This window comes from Emydura macquarii, unplaced genomic scaffold, assembly GCF_026122565.2.
Source record: "Emydura macquarii macquarii isolate MOO-44397 ecotype Brisbane River unplaced genomic scaffold, CSIRO-AGI_Emac_v2 contig_1477, whole genome shotgun sequence".
In the NCBI taxonomy this organism is placed as follows: domain Eukaryota; kingdom Metazoa; phylum Chordata; order Testudines; family Chelidae; genus Emydura; species Emydura macquarii.
The window spans coordinates 17,744,013-17,771,829 of record NW_027131614.1 but is presented as its reverse complement, the minus strand read 5'-3'; the positions used below and the strand labels follow the sequence as shown (position 1 = coordinate 17,771,829).

At 39.6% G+C, this 27,817-nt stretch overlaps 1 protein-coding gene across 5 annotated transcripts in view; it reads left to right on the top strand.

Annotated features, from left to right (window-relative positions):
* The window catches only part of SDCBP (syndecan binding protein), a 33,569-nt gene that overhangs the window by 1,225 nt on the left and 4,527 nt on the right, over positions 1–27,817 (top strand). For 2 of the 5 annotated variants that reach the window (XM_067553731.1, XM_067553730.1), the window contains exons 2-6: positions 15,328–15,394; positions 17,241–17,319; positions 20,801–20,910; positions 25,388–25,552; positions 27,329–27,504. In XM_067553731.1, coding sequence (XP_067409832.1) covers positions 15,344–15,394; positions 17,241–17,319; positions 20,801–20,910; positions 25,388–25,552; positions 27,329–27,504 — 581 coding nt within the window. In that variant the 5' untranslated portion in view covers positions 15,328–15,343. The remainder of the gene's footprint in view (positions 1–15,327; positions 15,395–17,240; positions 17,320–20,800; positions 20,911–25,387; positions 25,553–27,328; positions 27,505–27,817) is intronic. The other 3 variants (XM_067553733.1, XM_067553734.1, XM_067553732.1) reach the window with 3 other exon arrangements.

The following is a 27,817-nucleotide window of genomic DNA, read 5'->3' as shown; positions in this document are numbered from 1 at the left end:
TTATAAACGAAATCACTTTGACTTCTCCATTTAGGAATGTAAATTTCATAGCTTGGCTATCCACCGTTTAGACAGAATCCTTAACCAGCCCCTGGAAACATGAGTAAGACTGAGACACTCTTATCTCAGCTCTTACTGTAGCAGCTGTTGTGTAAAACTATTTGGGATCAGAGTTCTAATTTGTGGATAATTTAAACAGGATGGAAGATGATGAATAAATGTCTGTTTGTAAACAAGCCTCAACTAACTTCCTTGCAAAAATGGTCAGTTAGGATTGCCAATTAAATTGGCTCTTCATTTGTGTACTATTGAATTATTTGTTTTTTACTTTCTACTGAGACCACAGTTTTCTTTTATCCAGGATGTACCGTATGTATTTATCTATGCCCACATTCTTACAGGCAAAAATATTAAGTCTGTGGTTGGTTATCAGGCCCCTCCCCAACCTATCTTTTTTTCTCTTTCACTATAGAATCCAAGTGCTTCTCAGGTAACCTAGAGCTTCATGATGATGATTGCATGACTAGGGCCATGTCTATACTGACAGTGGCAAATTCGCTGCTGCCAGATCGATCTTTCTGGATCGATTTGAGCGGTCAGTGTAGACCTGCTCAATGAATCAGGAAGTCGATGCTGGTAAACCACCCCCTCAAGTAGCATAGCACTGCATTGCACAGTGTAGTGTAGACAGTGCGCAGAAGGGAAGCAGAGCAGTCAACATGAGTTACACAAGCTACTCTGCGTAGTTTGTGTAACTCCCGTCGACTGCTGCCGAATCTCCAGGTAAGTGTAGACCAGGTCTAGGCTGCTTAATCTTTTTGTGCCTGAGGCTTGGCTTGGGTTGTAGTTGGTTGAGGTTTATTTGTTTTGTTGAAGTGTTGCTATTGTGTGCATGTTTCCAAATTACTTGAAAGGTGGTACTGCTCTGGATTAGACTGAGGCCTTGTCTACACTAGAAAGTTTTGTCAATGCAAGTTACAGCGATGATCGAAAAGCTCTGTAATTACAATGCTTATGCCTGTCCACACAGTGCTCACTGTGTCACTGAAGTGACAGTTGATGCTCTAGCATCAACACTGAGAGCAGTGCACTTTGGGCAGCTATCCCACTGTGCAACTCGCCACCTTGTGCCGCTAGGAGTTGTGGGAAGGTGGAGAGGATTGCAATGCATCATGGGTGCGGGCTCAACGTCTCATGATGCAGTGGATTTCCATCCCGTCATTCCATGGGTTTTCAACTGTGTGTTGTGCTGTTTTTCAATGGCACCAGTTTTCTAAGCACCCGCCATCTCTATCTGAAAAGATGGATTCTGCACTGCTCTCCACTGTTGTGGTCAGTGTTGTGAACACATCCCGGCTGGTCATGCAGTATATCTTGAGCTCTTAATTGGAACTGAAAGCCAAGGTGCCTGACCTGCTGAGTGCCATGCAAACAAACAATGCTGGATTATTGTTTGCATTCACGGAGCATCTGCATATGGTGCACTGTTGCTTTTGGGCACATGAAACAAGCTCTGAGTGGTGGGATCGCATCATTATGTAGGTCTGGGATGACGAGCAGTGACTGCAGAACTTTGAAATGCACAAAGCCACCTTCATGGAACTCTGTGTGCAGAGTTTGCTGCTGGGCAAAGACACCAGAATGAGAGCTGCCCTCTCATTGGAGAAGCGCGTGGTCATCGGTGGCCATCTGGAGTTGCCAGCTTCCATGCAGCGGTTGGTCGCTAATCAGTTTGCAGTCGGGAAGTCCACCATTGAAGTTGTGCTATCACACAGTGTGCAGGGCCATTAATCACATTCTGCTATGAAGGACTGTGAGTCTTGAAAATGTGTGTGAAATAGTGGATGGCTTCGCAACAGTGGGATTCCTTAACTGTCGGGGCAACAGATGGCACGCATATCCCAAATTTTGGCCCTGGACTATCTTGTGATGGAGTACATCAATAGAAAGGGGTACTTCTCTATGGTACTGTAGGCATTTGTAGATCATCATGGGCATTTCACTGACATCAATGTGAGTTGGTCAGGGAAAGTGCATGATGCATGCATCTTCAGAAACACTGGCCTGTACAGAAAGCTGCAAGCGGGGACTTTCTTTCCAGAGCAAAAGGTTCCAATGGGGGATATTGAAATGCCCATAGTAATCCTAAGAGACCTAACCTACCCCTTACTGCCGTGGCCCTTGAAGTTTTATATTGGCAACCCAGATAGCAAAAGGAGTGCATCAATAACAGGTTGAGCAGGTGCCAGATGACTGTAAAATGTGCATGTGGCAGATTAAAAGCTCGCTGGAGATGCCTTTATGGCCAGTTACACCTAAATGAGGAAAATATTCCCCTGATGATAGCCGCCTGCTATGTGCTCCATAATATTTGTGAAGCTAAGGGTGAAAAGTTTCCCCCTGGGTGGAGCAGCTGAATATGAACAACCATGTCATGTCAGGGCTATTAGAGGAGCACGGGGTGGAGGGGAGGGGGTATTTGAATCAGGGAGGTCTTGAAGAACCATTTTGATAATGAGCACTAATAAGGTGTCTTTGTAAACAGCACTGTCCGATGCTATGACAGCTATGCAGCTTGCATTGTCTATCAATGTGAGGTGCAACTGTGTGCAAGAGACAAAGACTGCGTGAAGAATAAGCTATATGTCTTTTTATTAAATAAGTTATTCACAACACACACGGAAAGCTGAGCCAGAGGGGAGAAAGCAGTGAGGGGCAGTGTGGGCAATGACGGTTGGATGTAGGTCCAACTATTGTTCTGGAAGTTGTCTGACAGGGTGGAGTGAACAGCGTACCGAGACGGGCTGGGAGTTCAGTAGGAATGTGTGCATAGAGTTAGGGGAGGGCATGGAAAGCAGTTCTGTGTTTGCTGCAAGGGAGGGGTGAACATGCATGAAATCAGTCTGCAGCATTATGAGTGACTTTAGGAGCTCTCTTTCTTTGCTCCTCCATAGCTCTTATTATGCACTTGTGATCTGCTATCACTCGCTCCTGGTTTCCTCTCAAGTCCTGCCTATCAGTTTTCTGATATTTGGACGCTCTGTCTCCATGCACTTTTTTTTCTTTTTCCGCCTCAGAGGACGGGAGGAGTTCACGGAGAAGAAAACAGATGTTCAAAGGTCTTTTTTATCAGCTGCAGGTGCTCAGCAGATGTGGAGAGGTTTCCCTTCAAGGGCACATCTGTAGAAGCGCACTAAACGGAACAGAAGCAGCAATATGAGTGCAATATCAGCATTGATACATTACTGTAAAATACACCTCTTTTTCACTGTCCCCTGGCAAGCGCAAAGAAGTATGTTCAACCAGGGCATTGTGAGTTGTGCCTGGTGGGAAGGGGCACTCAAGCTGGGGAAAAGGTTCTGGGTGGTTGTTTGGGGTATTGATGCAGTTAGGGACAGAATTTCAAATTGTCACCATTTTCCGCTAGCGGGGCCATACAAGCCAATATCTCACTCCTGGGAGTAAGTAGGGATGCAAGGGGGTATTTCATCCATGTAAGCAGCTTCAAACCAGATCCCTATGCTGCTTGCCTGTGTGCTGCTTTGGTCCCTGAACAAGTGATTGCCGATTGGCACGGGAAAGTTCCCTACAATGGGGGAAGAAACAAAATAGGTCTGCCAAGGAATCTTTGGCAGAGAATTGGTGAGTATCTCCAAGAAAGTTTCCGAGAAATCTTTCTGAAGGATTCCTGTGAAATCTCGGAGTGCATTAATACACTTTTTTCCTGCACTCTTTAGCTGAAGAAGGGAATTAGAAGCACTTGCAAACAGCTACTCTTGTGCATTTCTATTCTTTCAACCAGCTGTATAATGCAACAGAACAAAGGACAGCCGTACCTCATGTAACCAAGCAGCATCAGCTCAAAAAAATCGCTTACCTGAACTCACCTCTCTTGTATCCTGCACCCCAGGGCTGGAACTGGCTTGAACCCTCCGGGGTTGAGAAGTAGTCCTGGCTCTCCATGTCCGCTTGCTCCGCATTGTCCTCCAATGCCACCTCCTCATCCACAACTTCTTCATCAGGGCTGAGTCTGCTGTCTGCTGCCTCTGGGTTTGCCATGGTATCCAGGGTCTCTTGGTGGTGGAGGTGGGGTTGCGACTGAGAATAGCTTCCAGCTCCTTATAGAAGCAGCAGGTTTTTGGCTCTGAACCAGAGCGATGGTTTGACTCCCTAGCCTTTCGGTACGCCTGTCGCAGCTTCTTGATTTTTCTGCAGCATGTCCTGTATCTCTTCTTGGCCATTATATGAGAAATTTGATTGTACATATCAAAGCTTCTTTGGCTGGAGCGGAGCTGGGACTGCACAGCCTCCTCTCCCCAAATGCCAGTCGGATCCAGAAGTTCCACTATGCTCCAAGCGAGAGAGCATTTGATGCATAGAGCTGCCATAGTCAGCTGGGAAGATGAGATGTGAGCTCTCCATATCAACCAAGCAGAAAGTGGAATTTCAAAAATTCCTGGGATTTTAAAGGGGTAAGGGCTAATAGCTGCAGGGAGTTCAAACAGATGGCCAGAGTGATCACAATGGGCATTGAGGGACACTTCTTGGAGGTCATTTACCACAGCATAACCAAGTGTAGTGTCTGCACTGATGCTTTGTTGCTAAAAGTTTGGCACAAAAAGCTCTATGCTTCTTGTTGAGGTGATTTTATTTTGTCACAAAATCAGGGGAGTTGGGTCGGTGGTGGGAGGCGTGAATGCAGTATGTACATCACCACTGTTTTGGTGTAAAAAGCTGACTGTTTGGTTGACAAAAGTCTCTAGTGTAGACCAGGCCTGATTTCCTCTGAAAACCAATTTCTCTTCTGAGCATGTCTTTACTCTGATTCTCACTTTATTCTGGATTTGTAAATTAATTGTTTGAGAGTACAGCCTACTAGTGGGTTGTGGATGAAAATGATTGCTGATATTGCTGGGTTCTGACTCATGAATGGCCTTAATGATCAGAATGAAGCAGGATGGATTGATTTAAATCAAGGCGATTTAAGTCATGATTTAAATCATCACCAAGAGAAAATAATTGATTTAAATCAAGTTTCCTACTGATACTTCACATATTTCTTAAACAATGGTACAAATCTGATCACTAAAACATGTTAATTTACAACTCCATACAGGATTTTACACAAAGTATACCCTCCTAGATGTTGTAATTTTTTTAGAGAACTTGATTTTATTAATTTAGGAAATAGTACATAATACTCATTACCTGTGTCAAGATGTCACAAACACTTCTTTTTATTAAACTAAATGTTACATAAATGTTTCACATTTGCAATTGCAGCAGTCTCCTTAGTTGTCGGCTGATGGCTGTCCTTAAGCTCTTTTTCTTTTAATTTTCAAATTTTATTATCTCTAACAGACAAGTCATCACAACACTAAATGTGTGCTGCCCTTAAAACTTCTACGACTAACTCTCATCTTCCCCACTCCCACTGTCATTTTTATTCATAGACTGAAACAGAAATACGAATTTTCCTGCTTTTTCAACTCCCAGTCGATTCCTTAGCTTTGAGTGACTAATACCAAATGATGAAAATATTCTCTTAGCTTGCAGAGGAAGCTACTGCTGTGAAAAGTTGGCTTAGCAACTGAAGGAACTCTGTTTCAAGGTTCCTGGCTAATAATTTCCACCAATTCAGGGGAGTAATTTTGTTCAAAACATCATCAGTAAACATATACTGTTTAAATGGTTCTACTCCAGCCCTGAAATTTATTATGACTAGCATAACTGAGGAGTGATTTTGAGATGCCCATGTCATGACAGCAGCATCTTCTGTAGAAGTTAGGCATCTCCCTTTATATCTGGGGTTGAGAATGTTCACAAGATAATGAGGTGGAGTTAGTGATCCATTCGCTTCTTTATTGCCTGCAGTTTAACTTTCTGGTGAGGTATTTCTTTCTTCAGTGTCTCTTGAAGTGCCTTCCAAATTTTGACAGCATCAGCAGTGTAGTAACAATTTCTCTGAAGTTTAAGGCTATGGATATACTGAGCATATCCTCTACGTTCCTCTTTAATCCAATGTTAGATACTTTGGATGAGATACTTCCATCTATTTTATCACGGTTTTCTTCACAAAGTTTTATGAGAGTAGGCCAATTGTTAATAAATTGTTCAAACAATCAACCAGAGAATTCCATCAAACGTCTTGAGAGAGAATTAGTTTGGATCCTCCTGCTCTTTTCAGTGAAGCTGAAGCAAAATGGTTGTTATGGAAGTATTTTGTGACTTCAGCAATATTATCTTTTATTCCTGGAGAAGACGTACGTAAGTCTTTGGTTAAAAGATACATTAAATGGACACTGCAGTCATATGTTGTTAAGGAACATCCTTCCATTTCTTCTTCTAAGTATCTTATCATCTTTGCCATGTTTGCAGTATTGTTTGAGACAAAATTGCGCATGTGACAGTTGAATTTTTGTTCACAGTTTATTACAGCTTTCACTGCCACTTTTAAATATTCTGTTGTGTGGGCATTTCCCGATGTATCTAGTATTTCTGAAAGATATGCAACCCCATCTTCTGTTGTCACATGGGCACACATTACTGGATCATTGTGTACATTGCTCCACCCATCAAGGCTTAAACTGGCAAATTTCCCCTTAGTATTTCTTGCACACTGTTCAAGTTCCTTCTCATACACTGTATCTAGCAACCTTCCACCAATGTGTGCTCCACCGGGTGGAGTGTAGCCTGGTCGCAAGGACTCAACCATGTCAATGAAGTGTTTATTGTTAACCGTGCAAAAAGGAGAATTTGTGGCATAAATGAACCGAGCAATCTTTTCATTTATGGTGTCTTGTTGGTATTTGCTGGTTCTTACTACAAATCCATCTATGGTGGTGGTTTTATTGGATGATTGAAATCTTTTGCTTGCTACTGATACTTTGTTGTCTGAAATACGTTTAGTTGCAGTACCGCTGCTAAAAGTACAAACGGATGACACTGAAGTTATTGCAGATAGACAGTCACAGTCAAAATCTCTTATGCTTAAATGGAATCCTGAAAAAAATTCAAAAATGATTTTGAATAGTCATTCTTCTCACTCTATTGTTCAGTTAATCATTTCATTTTTTTTAGCAAGGATGCAGATCTGATTCTCAATTACCATAAAAGCTAAGATTGACTGCACTTAGAGTGCACTTAATTTTGGAGTAAGCCCCATAGAACTCACTGGCACTTCTGTCTTTTGAGAAAACAGGTATAGGATGGGTTCCCTTGGGAAAGCTGAGTTATGCTGAAGTAAAATAGGGAATAGATTTATGGCATCACCATTATGGTCTGTGGCCATGATGTTCCAAAATAAGGGGCATGTATTATGTAATAAGAAAATGACACCCAGCGATAACTGGCAACTCTAGATTTCTCTTACTGCAGCTTTCTGTACCGTACACGTGAGTGATAGATTCTAAACCTAGTTGCCTAATTGAACAAGCCATAAGGATTAGCTAAGCTAAACTTTTTTCCTAGCAACATCCAACATAGCAAACAGCTTGGGAATGTACTTGTTAAATCACACTTATATTAAAAGGAATAGAGAGAGTCTTGAAGAATGATGCATTGGGAAGTGAATTATTTAAGTTACTAACTAGTTGATCCACATCTTCATCCACATCATTTTCTCCCAATAAGCAGTTTTCATTCTGATGTTTCATTCTTGCAGCTAGGCCCTGCATCTCCTTGTTGCACTACTCACACTTGACACATTTTCCTTTTTTACCCAGGGAAGTAATTTCTTCAAAATATTCCCAATAGGGTCTCTTACTCCCAGAAGCCATGACAGTTTTTCTGTGGCAAAAGTGTGGAAGAATATAGGAAGCTGTGTATGTACTGAATAATGTCTTCCCTTTATCTTTCCAGTCCACACCCTGTTCCTTTCTACTCTGCCTCCGTCCTTTGTGTGTCTGTCTTTAAGACAGTGTCTTAACTAACTCTGCCTTGCTTGGCCCAGCTCCACCACCACATAAGCACAGAACAACAACAATCCTATTCAGCCTGTGTCTCTTTGCACATATGACTTTAGTCTGCTGAGACACAGAAACCGAAAGCCCAGAACTTTCAAGAAGCAAGAGCTGGTGGTTAGGCTGGACAGACTAGAGCCATTTATTAATTTTTATGAGACTGTAAGTGTAGGTTTAGCAGGTTTATGATGAGATTTAATTGTAACTGTTTTTAAAACGAGGGAAATTTTGTATTTGATTGATTTTAAAAAAAATATAATTGATTTTTATCCACCCTGCTCATGCTGCCCTGGACTCTAGGCTAAGTGGCAATTAAGACAAGGCCTTGAGGCTTCAAATCTCTTCAATGAATAGGTTGCACATATACTTGGTAGAATGAGAGGACAGTTACTTGCTTAGTTCTTGGAAGTGTTTCTCTCTTCCAGCTCATCTTGCTGGGTTGAGTATGAACCCAGCAACTGATCTCTAGGGATAGTGGCAACCTTATGTTGGCATTGGTTGAGTCTGTGAACTAGCAATGTACAGCTGGTCATCATTGATCTGTTGCTGGCAGTGGAATCCATGGAACAGATACCAAAGAGGAGAGGCAACAAGATGCATTTTTATAGTACTTTACAGGCCAGGCTTTGGGGAAGAGGGAGCAGTCTGTTTTAATGAAAATCTTTGTCTGCTTGTTCAGTTGCCATTTTCCCCTCTATCTTTCAGAGTCTTAGATTTTGCAGTACATACCAGCACGCCAGATTTATAACATAAATGGACTGGTCCTCCCCATATAAAAAGCAAGCCAAGTGACTGTGTGGGGAGAGAGAATCTTTTTCCTGCTCAGTGTTTTTCATAACTTTAAATAGCTGTTATAAAAGCCTAGTGATTTCTGTCCATATTATTGTCATAGTATGACAACCAACAAACTAGCTACAAGTTAGTACATCTGGTAAAAAGCTGCTAAACAATGTACTGTAATAGTTAAGTGAAGTGGGGAGTTTTCTCAAGATTTTTCATCTTGTTGGCTTTTAATATTTTGTATAAATCTGACCATTTTATGACAAACTTCAGCCTAATATATGACTTTTTTTTCTTTTAAATAATTGGAGTTCTCAGTTTTTTAGAATACCCAATACTACTAAAGATGCTATTTCTTAGTAGAATTTTCTTTAGAAGCTTGGACAGAGCCATTCAGTGATTACTGATATCTGATAATGTTGTGGTTGCAGTTCAGTTTTTTATGTTTTGACTCATCACTGCAAATATTTGCCCTAAAGTACGGACTACATTATACATCAGAGGTTCTCAAACACTTCCATAGTGTAAACCTCATTCTAGCAGTGTGTCTTTCAGGCCATTTTCCCATTCCTTTGTGATTGCAGGGACTACCTCCCTTCCTATTTGTGATCAGATAGCATTGCTATAGAAAAAGTTTAAGAAATCTGAGATTCTTTTTCTCTCTATCAGCTTACTTGGTGCAAGCGAAAGTCTGAAGGATGGATTGGGTCTTTTGTTTGAGCTCATCCATTCTGGCTGGGGGGGGGAAAAAGATTTAACTGGTTCAGATTAACTGGTTATAAACTGGTTAAATGTACTTTTTTTTTGGCTTAGTGTATTTAAGGCCTTAATGCTGAGTTACATTCTCTTTAACTGGAACAGCTAGAGATTTGGGAAATTTGAGTTTGAGTTTGGGAAATGCTGAGTTACATCCTCTTTAACTGGAACAGCTAGAGATTTGGGAAATTTGGGAAATTTGTTGCTTTAACTAAACCATAAACAGGCAGCCAAATACAGATACCCTAGAAATAGATAGATATTACTATACATATTGTGCGGTGTAGCGCCCCGGGATACTGAATTTTGAGCATTTCTTTTCTAAAGCTCGATTATAGTCCAAATTGACATTGTAGGAGCTGTATGTCAAGTAGCTAACTGTGAAATCACAAAAATCTGTTTATGATTAGAATGACACTGGCATAGGCATGCCTATTGTATTACTGCGTAATTAGGCTATGCAATTTGCTTACATACATCTTCTTAACACTATTCAATCTGTTAAATTTAAAAGCAAACAAGGAAGTTAACTTCTGTAAATAATAGCAAAGTGAATCAATAGATTAGACAGCAGGAGGTGGCAGGGTTATATCAGTGACCAGCAGCAGCCTAGAAGTGTTCGCTGCCTTTTGGTACTGTGAGGACAGGAGCTGCTTCCAACTGCAGGGAGTAGAAGGACAACGGGGGAAGGGATGAGATCTGTAAAGACATGGACCAGGTCATCCCTTTCCACCTCCTCCCCCCACGTTCTGGTGTAAACCCTCCCTGCAGAAAATCTGAGGAGGCACATAACGATCCTTTTCTCTCTCTCACGTGTTGCCTCTGCCTGATACTATTCTGCCCCAGTGCTGAAGGAATTAGCTGAAGAAATCTTGGAGCCACTAGCAATAATATTTCAAAACTCATGGATGACAGGAGAGGTTTTGGAAGACTGGAGAAGGGCTAACATAGTGTCCATTTTTAAAAAGGGAGGAAAGAGGAGCCAGGGAACTCAAGACTAGTCAGTCTGACCTCAATACCTGGGAAGCTAATAGAGCATTCAGTTTGCAAATACCTGGAGAGTGAAAGAGTGATAACTAGCAGCTAACGTGGATTTACTAAAAACAAATCTTGCCAAACCAGCTTGATTTTTCTGATTTTCTTTTTTGACAAGGTAACTGGTTGATGGATGGGGGAATGTGGTGGGCATGATATACCTGAACTTTAACAAAGCTTTTGATACAGTCCCACGTTATTCTCATTAGTAAGCTGTAGAAGTGCGGGGTCAGTAGAACTACCATTAAGAGGATACATAACTGGTTAAACAACAGCAAACAGAGTAACTATTAATGAAATGATGTAAAATTGGAGGGAGGTCTCAAGTGGGGTTCACAGGAATCTGTTCTGATTCCGGTGTTTAACATCTTTATTAATGACATGGATGTAGGAATACAGAGCATACTGATCAAATTTGTGGATGACACAAAGCTGGGGGGAGGGAGGTTTCAAAACACTTTGGCGGATAGAACTAAAATTCAAAGAGATCTTGATTAAATTGTTGAATTTTATTTTGTTGTCAATAGCCTAGTTCTCCAAAGACAAATGCAAGGCCCTACACTTAAGAAAGAAAAACCAACTGCACAAATACAGAATGGGGGATAACTGGCTTGGCAGCATCACTACTGAGAAGGATCTGGGAGTTATGGTGAAACACAACTCAAAAGGAAATGCTCTTGCAACAAAAGCAAATACAATTTTGTGTTGCATTAAGAGAGGCATAGCATGCAAGTCATGGGAGGTGATAGTACTGCTCTACTCAGCACTGATTAGGGCTCAGCTGGAGTACTGTGTCTAGTTTTGGACACTACTGTATAGAAAGGATGTAGAGAAACTGGAAAGGATCCAAAGGTGAGCAACAAAGATGATCAAAGGGATGCTATGCAGACCGTATGAGCAAAGGCTGAAGGAACTGGTTATGTTTAGTTTGGAAAAGACGAGATTAAGGGAGGACATGGTAGAGGTCTTCAAATACTTGAAAAGCTGCCATGATAAAAGATGGAGAAAAAGTATTCTCTCTTGCCACAGAGGGCAGGACAAGAGGCAATGGGTTCAAACAGTAGGACAGTGGAATAAACCGCCTAGGTAAGTTGTGGAACCTCCTTCACTGAGGTTTTTGAAAAGAGGGTGGATGCCATCTGTCTTTGATGATTTAGGCACAGCAAAACTTGCTTCTTGGCAGAGGGGTTACACTAGATGACCCTTGCATTCCCTTCTAACTCTGTGGTTCTATGATTGTGAATCTTGGCTTCCTTGAAATTCACCTTTATGGAATAAAACACTTATTTTGGAACACAGGGATGTCTACACTAGAAATGTAAGTCGACCTATTTTAATGTCATTGCAGTAATTTATTGCAGTGGTTCATGTCCACAATACCCTCCTTGGGTCTGTGGTGCATGTCCTCATCAGGAGATCTTCCACAGACCTAGGAGAGGCAGTGTGGGGAGATGAGAGCCCGGTCTCTCATCTCAGCTGGCAGTTACCTGCCCAGCTCTCCAGGAGAATGGAGTGGTCAGTGGGGCTCTAGTTGTCAATTTCAGAAATCGGGACAAGACAGCCAACAGCAGATGTAAGTATCGTAGTGTCTACACAGACACTGCGTTGCCCTAACTACACTGACATAAGCCTTAGCCTCTCATGGAAGTGGAGTTACATCAGTATAGTAGGGCATTTACATTAGCAGGACGAAGGCTGTAGTGTAGACGCTGACATAATTAGGTTGACATAAGGCAGCTTAACTATGTAGTGTAGTCCAGCCCACAGTTTCCTCCATTAGAAGTTCTGTTTAAATTCCATATCTATCTTTTGATAAAACTGAACGTTTGGAAGTTCTTTGGTTAGTAGAATAAGTCTTAAGATATTATTAGTAATGCAGTAATGCTCCTGTACAACAATCTATCCAACATTATCTTTGAAAAGTCTTGGAAGACAGGAGAGATTCCAGAAGACTGGAAAAGGGCAAATATAGTGCCCATCTACAAAAAGGGAAATAAGCACAACCCAGGGAATTACAGCTCAGTCAGCTTAACTTCTGTACCCGGAAAGATAATGGAGCAAATAATTAAGCAATCCATTTGCAAACATCTAGAAGATAAGGTAATAAGTAACAGTCAGCATGGATTTGTCAAGAACAAATCATGTCAAGCCAACCTGATAGCTTTCTTTGACACAAGGTGACAAGCCCTTTGGATGGAGGGAAGCAGTAGATGTGGTATATCTTGACTTTAGTAAGGCTTTTGATACTGTCCCGCATGACCTTCTCTTAAACTAGGGAAATACAACCTAGATGGAGCTACTATAAGGTGGGTGCAAAACTGGTTGGAAAACGGTTCTCCAAAAGTAATTATCAATGGTTCACAGTCATGCTGGAAGGGGATAACGAATAGGGTTCTGCAAGGATCAGTTTTGGGTCTGGTCTGTTCAATCTTTTCATCAATGATTTAGATAATGGCATAGAGAGTACACTTATTAAGTTTGCAGATAATACCTGACGTGCCTAAGTGCCGTGTTTTGATAAGGTCACCAAGGACAAACGGCCCCCCCCAAATTACGGGAGTGGTTTGAAGGGTGCCTCAAGACACTAAGGCGATTTCATATATATTCCCTTTTAAGACCGAGTGTGAGGCTTGGAAACGCTGACTTAGAAAAAACTTAGCAAGCTTCCTGGAAAAACTTGGCAAACTCACTCAAATTCTTAACCATTTAATAGCCTTTATTTATCAACTCACTAATACTACAACTAGCAACTTAAATGATGTACTTTACCACAAATCAGTCTCCCTTATTCTTTTACAAATTTTTAAAACACAAATAAAGCTAAAACACACAAACAAAAGACAAATTATCTTCTCTTAATTCGTTTTCAAATTCTTAACACACAAATAAAACTTAAAAAAAACAACTAACAAAAAACAATTACAGCTACAATCACAATCACTCCTGGGATACAAGTAAACTATTGCTAGTTTTACATTTACATTCACTACTCACCACATACACGAGTAAACTCAGCTGCAGCAAAACAACAAATATTTCATGACCTGGTCTTTTTATTTAGAATTCTAGTTTTCATCCAGGTGGAACCTCTATCATATTCACACCCAGGTTATCAGCTCACTTACCTGACTATTCTAAGGCAATGTAAAGGCAACGGGCTGTAGAGAGACACGATGGCTGATCAGACCCTCTTGCAGGCACGATTCTGGTGTACCCTTTGGGGTGGCTCGATGGTCCTCCCGACAAGGCTCTCTAATTTTTTGCTTGCCTTGACAACCCCTTTTATCTCTACTCCAGCCTATACGTCGGCCAAACTAACTATGGGCATTTTCTACATCATTTTGTTGGTCCCTCCTTGGGGAGTTCCCAGGCCAGAAGTTCATGCTTGACCAGGTGTAACTTAACAAATAAAAGTTGCAGTGACTGCAAACTTCTAAATTTGGGCCTGGGAACTGCTGTGCTTGTAAGTTCCCCCTATTTTGAGTTTAACCGGTCACTTTTCGGTCAGGGTTTTGCTGCCCCTGAGTTTTCCTCCCCAGGTGGCTTACAATTTCTATCTCCTTATCTATTACACAAGATTAACGACTTCCCTTTATTTATTACAAATATAACTAGGAACAATGATAAGAACAGATGGTCACAAAACCTTAAAGCACAATTAACAATCTTCAATAAATTTTTCTATGTCTCTTTCTCAACATGGACTCGAGGCACATGCACAATACAATGATTTTAACCCATTACAACAATACCAAATTGGGAGGGGTTGCAAGTGCTTTGGATTATAAGATTATAATTCAGAATGATCTGGAGAATTGGTCTGGGGTAAATGGGATGAAATTCAGTAAGGACAAATGCAAAGTACTCCACTTAGGAAGGAACAATCAGTTGCACATGTACAAAATGGGAAGTGGCGGTCTAGGAAGGAGTACTGTGGAAAGGGATCTGGGGGGGTCATAGTGAACCACAAGCTAAATATGTGTCAACAGTGTAATGTTGTTGCAAAAAAGCAAACATGATTCTGGGATGCATTAGGAATGTTGTAAGTAAGACATGAGTAGTAATTCTTCTGCTCTACTCCATGCTCAACCGGAGTATTGTGTCCAGTTCTGGGCACCACATTTCAGGAAAGATGTGGACAAATTGGAGAAAGTTCAGAGAAGAGCAACAAAAATGATTAAAGGTCTAGAAAACATGGCCTATGAGGCAGGACTGAAAGAACTGGGTTTGTTTAGTCTGGAGAAGAGAAGACTGAGAGGGGACATAACAGCTTTCAAGTACATAAAAGCTTGTTACAAGGAGGAGGGAGAAAAATGGTTATGCTTGGCCTCTGAGGACAGGACAAGAAGGAATGGGCTTAAACTGCAACAAGGGAGGTTTAGGTTGGACATTAGGAAAAACTTCCTAACTGTCAGGGTGGTTAATCACTAGAATAGATTGCCTAAGGAGATTGTGGAATGTCCATCATTGGAGATTTTTAAGAGCAGGTTAGACAAACACCTGTCAGGGATGGTCTAGATATTACTTAGTTTTGCCATGAGTGCAGGGGACTGGACTGGATGTCGTCTTGAGGTCCCTTCCAGCCCTATAATTATAAACAAGACTTTAGAATATAGATCAGGGGAGGGTTTCATCTTTCTTTTATAGCATGATTTATTCTTGTTCAATGCTAACAAATTCACTTTTCTCGGCAGTAGCTTCTAATATAGCCAATTTCCAAGATTTACTTGGCGTGTTATATTATTTGGAGTAAAAGAACTTGGTTATTAAAATAATGTTTTTTATCTTTCTTTAGTGGAAATTTCACAAAAATGTCTCTCTATCCTTCTCTGGAAGATCTGAAAGTGGACAAGGTAATTCAGGTATGGTGAAATATATAGACTTCTTTCTCAGATGAGTTCTAGTTAAAAATGAACAATTCAATTAATAATTAGAATTCCATTTCTAAAACAAGTTTCTCATGTTAAATGTGTAGGTACTACATGTAATACCTGAATAAATTACTAAAACGTTTCTCTATTTTTTCAGTATTTTGCAACTTACTATTTTAATAGATTGGATATCAGTACTTTAATATCCCCTACTAACCTTTTTTAGCTTTGCAAAATATCTCGAATTAGGTGAGCTTGCTCTTACAAATGTTTAAAAGTATAAATCTTATGTGATCCATATGGCACAATTATGCTTTTTTATCCAAATAATTGGTTGCTTTCTGTCATATAAAAGTTGATAGCAACTTCTCTGCTTATACCAAAATGACAATATGTTAAAGATAACAGATGTAAATTTTTTTAATGATAAAGCTTCAGCAAATATAGTTAAATCAAATCATACAGTAAACCATTAAGTAACAAAATGCTGATTGAAAGCTGCCTCTTTAATTAGAACAAAACTAATCCTATTATTAAACTGTTAAATCAGTATATACACTGTTTTTGTTTCACTTAGTGTGTGTAATAAAAAGAAAATAATCCCTTGAATATAAGTACTGTTAAGTTACTTCTATCCTGCTTGAAATTTTTATCTTAAAGCACAGTATGAGGATGCAGACTGTTGAACAAGTATATTGTGGTCTCTTTTGGGAACAGTTAATTGATCTTAATGTTCTAAGTTTGAACCACTCCAGTTTCACTGCTGCTCTCAGTGATAAAGATTAAACTATTTGGTGCTCCAGGGTGTGGTCTGATGTAAAATTTTAAGTTTAATGATATCTGCTAACCAGCTTTTGTAAGGGCTTGACAACACAAGAAGGTGAGCTATGCAGTAGAGTGGTTTTATTTTACACTTAGAGGCATCTGTGTTCTAACATGTTTTTTGTTTTATATTACCAGTGATGGTCCCGTAACCATGTTAGTGATTGGTGTTACAACCAAGTCAAGTGTGGATAAATATTAAAGCTTTTCATACTAGTTGAGACTTCCCTCCCTTTCAGTAGTTTCATCTGAAGAGAAGAGAATAAATTCTTTAGTCTCTGCCAGTGAGTATAGATTAAAAGGACAGATTTGACCAACAGGAATAGTTAAACTGGAAACTAACCCCCAAATGACTTGTTTTCATTTATTGTCCAGATTTATTTTCATGTGGAACTTGTGTTCTGACTTCTAATCCACAGCTTTCTAGTGATGGCTTATTTTTTTTTAAATGTGGTTTTCTTAAACTGTTGGTTAACATGACCAACTAGGTTGTTAAATCATAATGCATTACGCATTACTCAGTATTGACATCTGAGTTCGCAGGTGAGCCTCATCTTTTAACTTTGTTATAAAATGTCAGATAATAGTGAACTGTGGCAACTAGTTTAATTAAAGGTGATTTTTAAATAGTCAGTACATGGCTTGCATTTAGAGGCGTACAAAACATATCTAGGTTCTCTAAAACTACCAAAAGATGGTGAGACTGAAAAGGAAGGAAATATCTAGCATTACAAGTAAGCTTATCTTTTACTCTCTTTTCAGTGACTTGCAAATGCTAGTTTATAAATAGATTGTTAGGGGGCTTTTGTAGTGTAAGCATTTTAACATGATTGAACAAGGACTTCACTTATATGAATTGGTGTTTAGATCCAAGAAAGAGTTCTGAAGTTTTGTCCTTTGAGATAATGAACTGTAACTTCTAAAAACAAGAATATTTGATCTCAGAACTTTATAGTAACAATCTCATAGGCTCTCTTGTACAGAATAATTCATGTAAATTCTTTTTTCCTGTTAGGCCCAGACTGCCTTTTCTTCAAACCCTGCCAATCCAGCAATTTTGTCTGAAGCCTCAGATCCCATCCCCCAAGATGGAAGTAAGTTTATGTACTATACAAAAAGTTGATGTTTGGAAAAGAATTGTAGAATCCTGAAGTTTTTTGTAAACAAACTCGCCCTTTTTTGGAAGAGGAGTTTAAGTACAGCCGAACACTACGTATAGGACAGTGGTTCTCAACCTGCGGCCCATGAACCACTTGTAGCTCAATCAGCACATAGCTGTGGCCCGTGTGACATCCTCAGGGCCATACAGGTAGTATTGGATGCGGCCCATGTAATACATTGTGGGTTGCATATGATAAATAGGATGAGAACCACTGGTATAGGATAACAAAATAAATCTTTCATTGTTAATTAAGGGTCCATGTCTTCTGAAAAAGCAAATATTTGGGTGGGAGGAGGCTACAGATTTTTTTTTTTAAATTAAGTAATTAGAAGGAGTTGTGACTAATATCTTTTCCTTAAAGTAATTACGATTCTTTGAGACTGGAATAGTCATCCACATAGATCCCACAAACCCTTCATTCCTGGTTTTTTGGCATCCACTTCATAATTCAAAATCCCAGGTAAAGAGAGAGAAGGGTAGGTTGTAGCCACTCTGCCCTTTATGCCCTCTGGTGGGGATGCATGAGGATAGCTCAAACTGCTATTGAAAGATTCTGACGTCACATATATAGAATCCACATGAACAACATCTCAAAGAACCACAGTCACTATAAGATTCAGTAGCAAAATAATTCATTAATGCCAAGTTAAGGTTGTTGGTATGTTGTTCCCTTGCAAAATATTGAATTGAGCAAAATGCAAACTTCTGAAAATCAGGTAATGCAGAGTTGGGATTGCCCATGCAACCTTAACTCTGCCCTCTTTCAACAATGCCCCAATATGCCCTGTTAACACACACACCTTTTGTCTGCCAACCCACTGTTGCTGAAAGGTAGAAGCTCCTTGCCTGCTTTTACAACTCCTTCACTGTCACCCATAGGATTCCATCCAGATTGGGGTGCACTGACAGTATTGGGGGTGCCCAGGGCTTGGAGTGTACTGGCAGAGCAGGGATGCCATCCATCCCCATAATCCTCATTTTTTTGCAGCCCCAGGCCCCTTTTCCTCCCCTCCCTAACACACCTTCTCTTCCAGGAAGCATTCACATGTCTAACTTTTTTCCCCTCAGTGACTGATTACATTCTCCCCAAAATAAGTTCTCCCCACCCATGACACAGATTGTAGCAACCGACAGCCACTCAGTCCAAAACTGTTTTTGTCTTCAGTGGGGAGTTGTGATTGATTAATCCTTAGTTATGTTAACTGAAAGATGAGTTCACAGCTATCGAGCTCTGTTGATTCATCCATCCATAGTACCTCTTAGTTTAACAGTACAAGGCAACAGAAGGAAACCATTTGAGGGGGAGGGTGCTGTTATGCAGGATCACCTGATTTGTATCACCTGATGCTATTCCATGTCCTCATGAGGCACACCAAATTTCAAAGCAGTCTAACTGTTTGAATTTTAGAGCACTTGCAAGAGTGGTGCTTCAAAACTTATAAAATGGCAGTAATGGTTAAAAGGTACTACTTCTTTGTAACAAAACTGACTTTCTTGTTCTTGTTTGTTATAAAGCAATTTTTATCGTAATACCTGTTGCTCTGTAGGAGAGCGTATTCTGCTCCCTTGATGTTACTATTCTACAGAAACTGATTTGCAACTAATAGCTTTCTGGCCCTTCTATAGGCTTTTTTCCATGAAAGTATGACTTGGCCAAACATGCTTTTTATAAAGTGGATTGTGTGCTCTAGTTTCATATAGTTGTAAGAAATGAATTGTTTTAGTGTACTCTGTCAAGATGTGTTTACTGTCAGCTGATACTGTTGAAATATATTAATCACTAAGTACAATGAAACAGTTAAAACACTGTACAGAGAAAAGCAATTTTAGAGTAGTTTTAAATGCAAAATCCTTTAATGTAACATTCAGCATTTTTGAACTTGCAAGATGGGAAATTCAAAAGGTTTTCATAGTGCCATTAAGTTGCTGGCACTACACACTTAATAGTCTCATCAGTAATTTAAACTACTGGATTTATACTTAAAATATTTTAAGTAATCTAAATATCTTCTTGCCTTAGGGAAATTGATACCATAATTAGTTAGTTAAGACCTGATAATTAATACAGTAGAACTTCAGAGTTATGAACTGACCGGTCAACCACACACTTCATTTGTAATCCGAAGCATGCAATCAGGCAGCAGCAGAGACCAAAAAAACCCCAAATACAGTACAGTTCTGTGTTAAACGTAAACTACTAAAAAAAAGGAATTTACCCCCCCCCCCCCCCAAAAAAAAAAAAAAGACAAGGTAAGGAAACTGTTTCTGTGCTTGTTTCATTTAAATTAAGATGGTTAAAAGAGCATTTTTCTTCTGTATAGTAAAGTTTCAGGCTGTATTGAGTCAATGTTCAGTTTTAAACTTTTGAAAGAACAACCATAACATCTTGTTCAGAATTCCAAACAATCTCCATCCCCAAGGTGTCCATAACTCTGAGGTTCCAACTCAGGACAGATCATCCTTTTCTGTTTTAACTTGAGCATCAACTAACTTAAGTGGCAAAAAAAAATTAGATATTGAAGAGAATGAATAGTTCATGCTTTTCTAATCTTTGCTTACACATACTCAGTGCAGTCACTCCAGAAAGTTAAAATAACTGAGGGCCGTACTGTGCATGCTTCTGGTAAAGCCTGTTGAAAGGGATAGAGAGGATGGGAAATCCTTTAGGGTTATTCTTACTTCCTCTGTTGACAGGATGTGGCTGATCTCTTGCCCTCCAAAACTCCACAGGTACCTGGGGATTTGCAAAAAGCAAGGATAATCTGTGTAGGGTCTCTGAGTCTCTTGAGAGAACTACTGACCTGATAGTTTGCTCTCTTGCAACATGCGAATGCCCATCCAACCTGGACCACTCTCATTGAGGTTCCCTCGTAAAGTCCTGGGGATGGGGTAAAAGGGAAATGATGCCACCTCCGACTTCTGCACAGGCCTGGGGAGCCTGAAGCGTGTGCAGAAGGCTCACAGATTTCCAGAGCACAATCTGGCTCTTAAGTGTTTTCTCACCTCATGTATGTGATGACAGATCCATTCACCCTTGTTTTCATGAATCACTGGAAACTAAAAATGGCTTGAAATAGATTCTGCTAGGATTAAAAAAAAAAAAAAAGATAAATATTACCTCAACGATGGAGAATGCTTTATGTAAAATGCAGAAGTGGTCAAGTATTTTAAGATGGGTGACAGAATAGCAGTTCTGTTCTAGTGGATTATATTGCATGTGCTTTCAAAGGCAAAGTTTGTTGCTATTGATGTAGTTGACCTTGAGATAAAGTACTGGAACAGACAATAGCATGTAGGAATATAATCTACAGTGTTTTTCTAGTAAACCAATAATTATTTAGTATTTCAGTGAACAAACATTTTCTATATTATAACTACTGAATCATTTACTTTGCATTTTTTTTTTCTTTCAGTAGGCCTATATCCCAGACTATACCCGGAACTTTCTCAGTATATGGGCCTGAGTCTTAATGAAGAAATACAGAGAAACATGCCAATGGTTGCAGATACACAATCTCAGGGGGTAGGTATCATTCAAGTAAACCTCGCCTTTAGAAAACATTGGGAGATAGAATATTTATTAACAAAATACCTAGTTCTTAAAACTAGTGCGCCACATATTCTGTTTAGTGGATTATTCGTCTGGTAATTACCATAATTAAAAAGCCCACTCCTAAGCGAACAGTGGAGCTAGTGACCAGAGGCAACTAATGGGAGTTTTGCGAGAGAGTTTAGAGGAGGAATGGGGGGACAGATACAATTCATTAACATTCTATAAACTAAAGACAATAACACCACCCACTACCTTGATTCAAACAAACAATAAAAGAACGAGTTGCAGGAATGAAAAGAGAATGCAGGCAGAAGTCCAGCAGCAGAGTGGGGGACTATTCAGTTTACTGCACTGAATGCAACATGTATAATTACCTGCCCTATGGGCGGGTGGCGTGTGTGCAAGCAGTGGAAGAAGCTCCTGGCCCTCAGAGACCACATACAGACTTTGGAGACCAGAGTGGCTGCACTGGAGATGCTAAGGGAGACAGAGGTACATAGATGAGACTTTTCGGGACACAATAGAACAGTCCCACCTCCAGTATAACAGCCTCTGTACTGTTGAGGAGGATGCACGTCTCAGGGAAAGAGAATATCTCGCCAGAGAACATCTGGGGTGGAGGAAAACTATCCCATAGTTGGGACCCTCTTTCCAGATGATATCTTGGTGTCCTCAGTGCAAGAGGATACCACCTCTCTGGCTGAGGGAACTCCAGTTATTAGGAAAAGACAGGTAATAGTAATGGATGACTCAATCATTAGAAACATAGATAACTGGGTTTGTGATGACCGGGAGAACTGCATGGTGACTTACCTGCTGGGTGTGAAGTTGTGGATATCTTGAGACGTCCAGACAGACTTCTGTAGTGCTGGGGAGGAGCTGGTGGTCATGATATAGGCAGGTATCAATGACATAGGGAAGAATAGGAGAGAGGTCCTGGAGGCCAAATTTAGGCTGCTAGGTAAGAGATTGAAGCCCAGGACCTCCATGGTGGCATTCTTTGAAATGCTTCCAGTTCCACATGCATGGCCAGTTAGACAGGCAGAACTGCAGGGTCTCAATGTGTGGATAAGATGATGATGTAGGGAGGAGGGGTTAGATTTATTAGGTACTGGGGAACCTTTAGGGAAAGGGGGAGCCTATACAGGAAGGATGGGACTCCACCTAAACCAAAATGGCTGGCACGTAAAATTTAAAAGGGTCATAGAGCAGTTTTTAAACTTAAGGCTGAGGGAAAACTGCCTGGTGTTGAGGAGCGCATGCCTCGGACAGAGACATCCCTTAAGGGAGATCTGGTAATGGAGAATCTCTATATCTTAGTAAGGAGGAGAGGCTGGGATAAATTTAGGTGGGATCTGATGAGAAACAGTCAAATGAAAGAGTCCCATTCAGTTAATCACATAATGGCAGATAGCTAAAAAGTACAATTTTTTAAAGTGCTTATATACAAATGCTAGAAGTCTAAATACTAAGATGGGTGAACTTGAGTGCCCATATTAAATAAGGGTATTGATATAATAGGCATCACAGAAACTTGGTGGAATGAGGATAATCAATGGGACACAGTAATACCAGGGTACAAAATATATTGGAAAGACAGAATAGGTCGTACTGGTGTGGGAGTGGTACTGTATGTGAAAGAAAGTGTAGAGTCAAATAAAATAAAAATCTTAAATGAGCCTGACTGAAATGCGCGGGGAGATTAGAGAGGCTATAAGAAAAATATCAATAATAATGGGGGATTTCAGCTTTCCCCATATTGACTAGGTACATGTCACCTCAGGACAGGATAGAGAGAGAAAGTTTCATGACACCTTAAATAACTGCTTCTTGGAGTAGCTAGTCCTAGAACCCAAAAGAGAGATTTAGTCATAAGTGGAGCACAGGATCTGGTCCAAAAGGTGGATATAGCTGAACCGGTTGGTAATAGTGACCATAACATAATAAAATTTAACATCCCCTGTTGGGAATCACCAAAGCAGCCCATCACAGTAGCATTTAATTTCAGAAAGGAAAACTACCCAAAAATGAGGAAGTTAGCTAAACATAAATTAAAAAGTACAATGCCAAAAGTGAAATCCCTGCAAGCTGCATGGAAACTTTTTAAAGACACCATAACAGGAGGCTTAATTTAAATGTATATCCCAAATTAAAAACCATAGTAAAAGGGCCACCGTTGCCAAACAACAAAGTTAAAGAAGCAGTTGGAGGCAAAAAGACATTCTTTAAAAGCGCAACTTAGATCCTATTGGGGTAAATGGAAAGGAGTATAAACTCTGGCAAGTGAAGTGTAAAAATATAATTAGGAAGACTAAAAAAATTTGAAGAACATCTAGCCAGCCAAAGATTCAAAAAGTAACAGCAAAAAAATTTTCAGTACATGAGAAGCAGGAAGTCTGGTAAACAACCAGTTTCTCAACTGGATGATTGAGATGCTAAAGAAGTACTCAAGGAAGTAAGGCTATTTGTAGAGAAAGTAAATGAATTATTTGCATTGATCTTCACAGCTGAGGATGTGAGGGAGATTCCCAAACCTGAGCCATTCTTTTTAGGTGACAGATCTGAACAACTGTCCCAGATTGAGGTGTCAGAGTGGTTTTGGAACAAATTGACAAATCAAACCGTAATAAGTCACCAGGACCAGGTGGTATCCATCCAAGAGTTCTGAAGGAACTCAAATATGAAATTGCAGAACTACTAACTGTGGTATGTAACCTATCATTTAACTTAGCTTCTGTACCAGATGACTGGATGATAGCTAATGTGATGCAAATTTTTAAAAAAGGCTCCAGAGGCGATCCTGGCAGTTGCAGGCTGGTAAGCCCAATTCAGTACCAGACAATTTGGTTGAAACTATAGTAAGGAACAGAATTATCAGACATATAGATGAATATGATTTGTTGGGGGAGGAGTCGGCATGGTTTTGTAAAGGAAAATCATGTCTCATCAATCTAGAATTTTTTTGAGGGGATCAACAAGCATGTGGACATAGGTGATCCAGTGGATATAGTGTACTTTGATTTTCAGAAAGCCTTTGAAAAGATCACTCACCAAAGGCTCTTAAGTAAGTAAGAGACGGGATAAGAGGGGAAGGTCCTGTCCTGGCTCAGTAATCAGTTAAAAGATGATAAACAAAGGATAGGAATAAATGGTCAGTTTTCACAATGGAGAGAGGTAAATAATGGTATCCCACAGGGGTGGAATGTACTGGGACCAGTACTGTTCAACATATTCATAAATGACGTGGAAAAAGAGGTAAACAGTGAGGTGGCAAAACTTGCAGATGATACAAAACTACTCAAGATAGTTCAGTCCAAAGCAGACTGAAGAATTCAAAAGACTCTCACAAAACTGGGTAACAAAATGGCAGATGAAATTCTATGCTGATAAATGCAAAGTAACGCACACTGCAAAACATAATCCCAACTATACATATTAAATGAGGTCTAAATTAGCTGTTACCACTCAAGAAAGAGATCTTGGAGTCATTGTGGATAGTTCTCTGACAATATCCACTCAATGTGCAGTGGCAGTCAACGTTGACAAAGTTGGGGATCAGTAGGAAAATTGTAGATAAGACAGAAAATATGATACTGCCTCTTTATAAATCCATGGTATGCCCACATCTTGAATACTGCATGCAGATCTGGTCGCCCCATCTCAAAAATGAGATATAGGAATTGGAAAAGGTACAGGAAAAGTAAATAAAAATGATTAGGGGTATAGAGAAGCTTCCGTATGAGGAGAGATTAATAAGACTGGAACTTTTCAGCTTGGAAAAGAGACAACTAAGCGGGGATATGATAAAAGTCTGTAAAATCATGTATTTACTCCTCATAACACACAAACTAGAGGTCACCAAATGAAATTAATAGGCAGCAGATTTAAAATGAACAAAAGGAAGTATTTCTTCACACAACGCATAGTCAACCTGTGGAACTCCTTGGTGGTCACAGTAGCCTCTGTCAAGACTATAATGAGGTGAAAAAAATAGATAAGTTAATGGAGGACAGGTCCATCAATGGCTATTAGTCAGACTGGGCAGGGATTGCCGTTTGCCAAAGGCTGGGAACGGCCAAAGGTTCTGTTTGTTCCCTCTGAAGCACCTGGCATTGGACACTGTTTGAAGACAGTATAGTGGGCTAGGTGAACCATTGATTTGACCCAATATGGCTGTTTTTGTGTTCTTAGTTAATTAGTGATGGATTAATGATTTTAAGATGTCAGTCGTCATTCCATCTCTAGAGCTTACCTTTGAGTAAGAATTTTGTATAAAATATTTTTTACTAAACTTCGTTTCATTGCTCCAAAAATAACTAAAAGTAAGACATCTTAAAATTCATATTTGTGTGAAAATGTGATTTTTCATTTTGACTGACATATCTTGTTCAGATGTCTACACAAGTTGCTGTTCTGAGTAGTTTGATATTATGTGGTTTTTAATCAGCAGCAGCTGGTAACAAGACCTTCTGCTATGAATTACATGGTGGCACCAGTAAGTGGAAATGATGTTGGAATTTGCAGAGCAGAAATTAAACAAGGCATCCGCGAAGTAATTGTTTGTAAAAATCAGGATGGAAAAATTGGACTTCGTCTTAAATCCATAGATAATGTAAGTATATGGAAATTCTTTCTTGTTTCTGTAGATCAGTAACTGTAGTAATCAAAAGTAAAATTATTGTATGGGAGCATGGAGTTGCTGATGCAAAGGCATGTATTTGTGTTTTAGTACAAAAGGGGGTAAACTTTCTACCCAATGCGTAATGTTTCTAATTTCTGTGTCTTCTGTTTACTCTCTTAGTATATTTTGAAAGATTTGAGATCTAAATTTAATTACTACATAATTTACTTTTATATAAATGTATAGAAACAACTATCCTTATTTACTACTTACACATCTAATACCCAAGATTACACGTAGCACCTTTTTATATATTGAGTACAGATATTGGATGCCTTACAGTTATTTGCTATAGTACTTATTAAATGGCATTTTTTTGTCAGTTGCTCAGTAGCTTTAGTCTTCATTCATAAACTTTGGCTTGATAACAAATTGCAATTTTATTTCTCATTGTGCTATTAACCACTTGTTAGAGTGCCTGCACCACCTTCAAATTAGCACAATATACCAGTAATGGGGAATATTAGGGAAAGTGGAGCTCTGACTATTATATCTATAAAGAGTAACACCAAGGTATGCTTTATTCTCCTTTGTAGCAACCAAAGGTGCAGAGAAATTGTTTTAACTTTTCTGCAGCCAGTCTCTGTTCATTTTGGCCTCTGACTATTCCCAACTATGAAACAGGCATGTTAATTTGTCACATTCTTAAGTGATCTGCAAAAGGGGGAGAAACTGGGCTTGTGCCCAAGGTATCAAAAATTTAATTACCTTGTGGTTTTTTTAGACTACAAGTTTGGGTGTGGTCTATCTTGAAAGACACTGAGGCCTAGTTTATACTTAAAACTTACATCTGTGCCACTGTAAGACCACTTGTGTAGCTGTAGGATGTCAGCAAGATAGCATCTCCCGCCAACATAGCACTGTCCACACAAATACTTATGCCAGCAAAATTTTGTCACTCATGGATGTTTAAAAAAACACCACTGTGAGCGGAATAATTTGAAGTTTCCCAATGCTGGTGTTAACAGTGTTGAGTGCCCCAGCACAAGTGTAGTTTTTGGTTACTGAAAGGACTTTCAGCACCCTTTCATGAAAGTGAAGTGGGAGCAAATCTAATCAATATGGTGTTGATAACCATATTTGCAGACACAGCATCATCTACATTAGGCTACCAGTATTGGTAGCTTAGCTTCCTAACTGTAGACAGGGTCCATGATGACTGAAACACTAGTAAAATAACCTCACAGGAATAAAAGCTGAGTAGCTGAACAAGGAAAGGATTTTCAGTCAACTGTGTTAACATCTGTTTGTCTCAGATTCGCAATTGAGATACATAAAATCCATTGCTAAAGAGTCAGTATTCTTCACCACTTAATGCAAGTCTTTAAAGCTCACAATGAACCTGCTTTGAGACACGAAGAGATCCTCCAGTAAAATCAGGAAACGTTAAGTCTAGTCTTCCTGATAGTTCTATGGTGGTAAAACTTCATGTTTTTTTAAAACGAAAAATAAGATTTCAGGCCTTCATTATATCGTAAAAGGAGAATAAATCTTTTAGATTTTGTAGGTCACCTCTGTATGCATTAAAAACAATTGTTGCCTATTCATCTCCTGTTGTACATCTTTATTTTTAAAAGGCAGAGTTGTTGACCCTGTCTTCTGTGCTTGCTGTCTATGTATACTTTGTGTAATCTATAAATAGGCATTGGGAACTTTTTCTGACTGTGGATATTCAAGAATAATGAACGATTTTATCACTGCATTTAGGGTATATTTGTCCAGTTAGTACAAGCCAACTCTCCAGCATCTTTAGTTGGTCTGAGGTTTGGGGACCAAGTTCTGCAAATTAATGGTGAAAACTGTGCAGGATGGAGCTCTGATAAATCCCATAAAGTTCTCAAGCAGGCTCCAGGAGAGAGAATTTCAATGATCATTCGTGACAGGTAAAACTATCAAGTAAAAATGTCAAGTGATTGTTTATTATTAATTTGTATTGAAGTAGCACCTCAGGCCTTTAGTCCAGGCTTGGGATTCTTTTGTGTTTTTAAGTGCCACACACACAAGACTGTCCCTTCCCCAAAGAGTTTATAATCTAAGTAGTTCAGGAACTTCCTTTTCATGTCTAATATTTCATGAGTAAATCTGTTAAATTAAGACCTTTTGGCATTGGCAAAGGCTAACTCTGTCATTGCAAAAAATTTTGCATAATGCCTGCTAATTCTGCTAATACAATTCTGCTTAGGTTATTGCTACTTC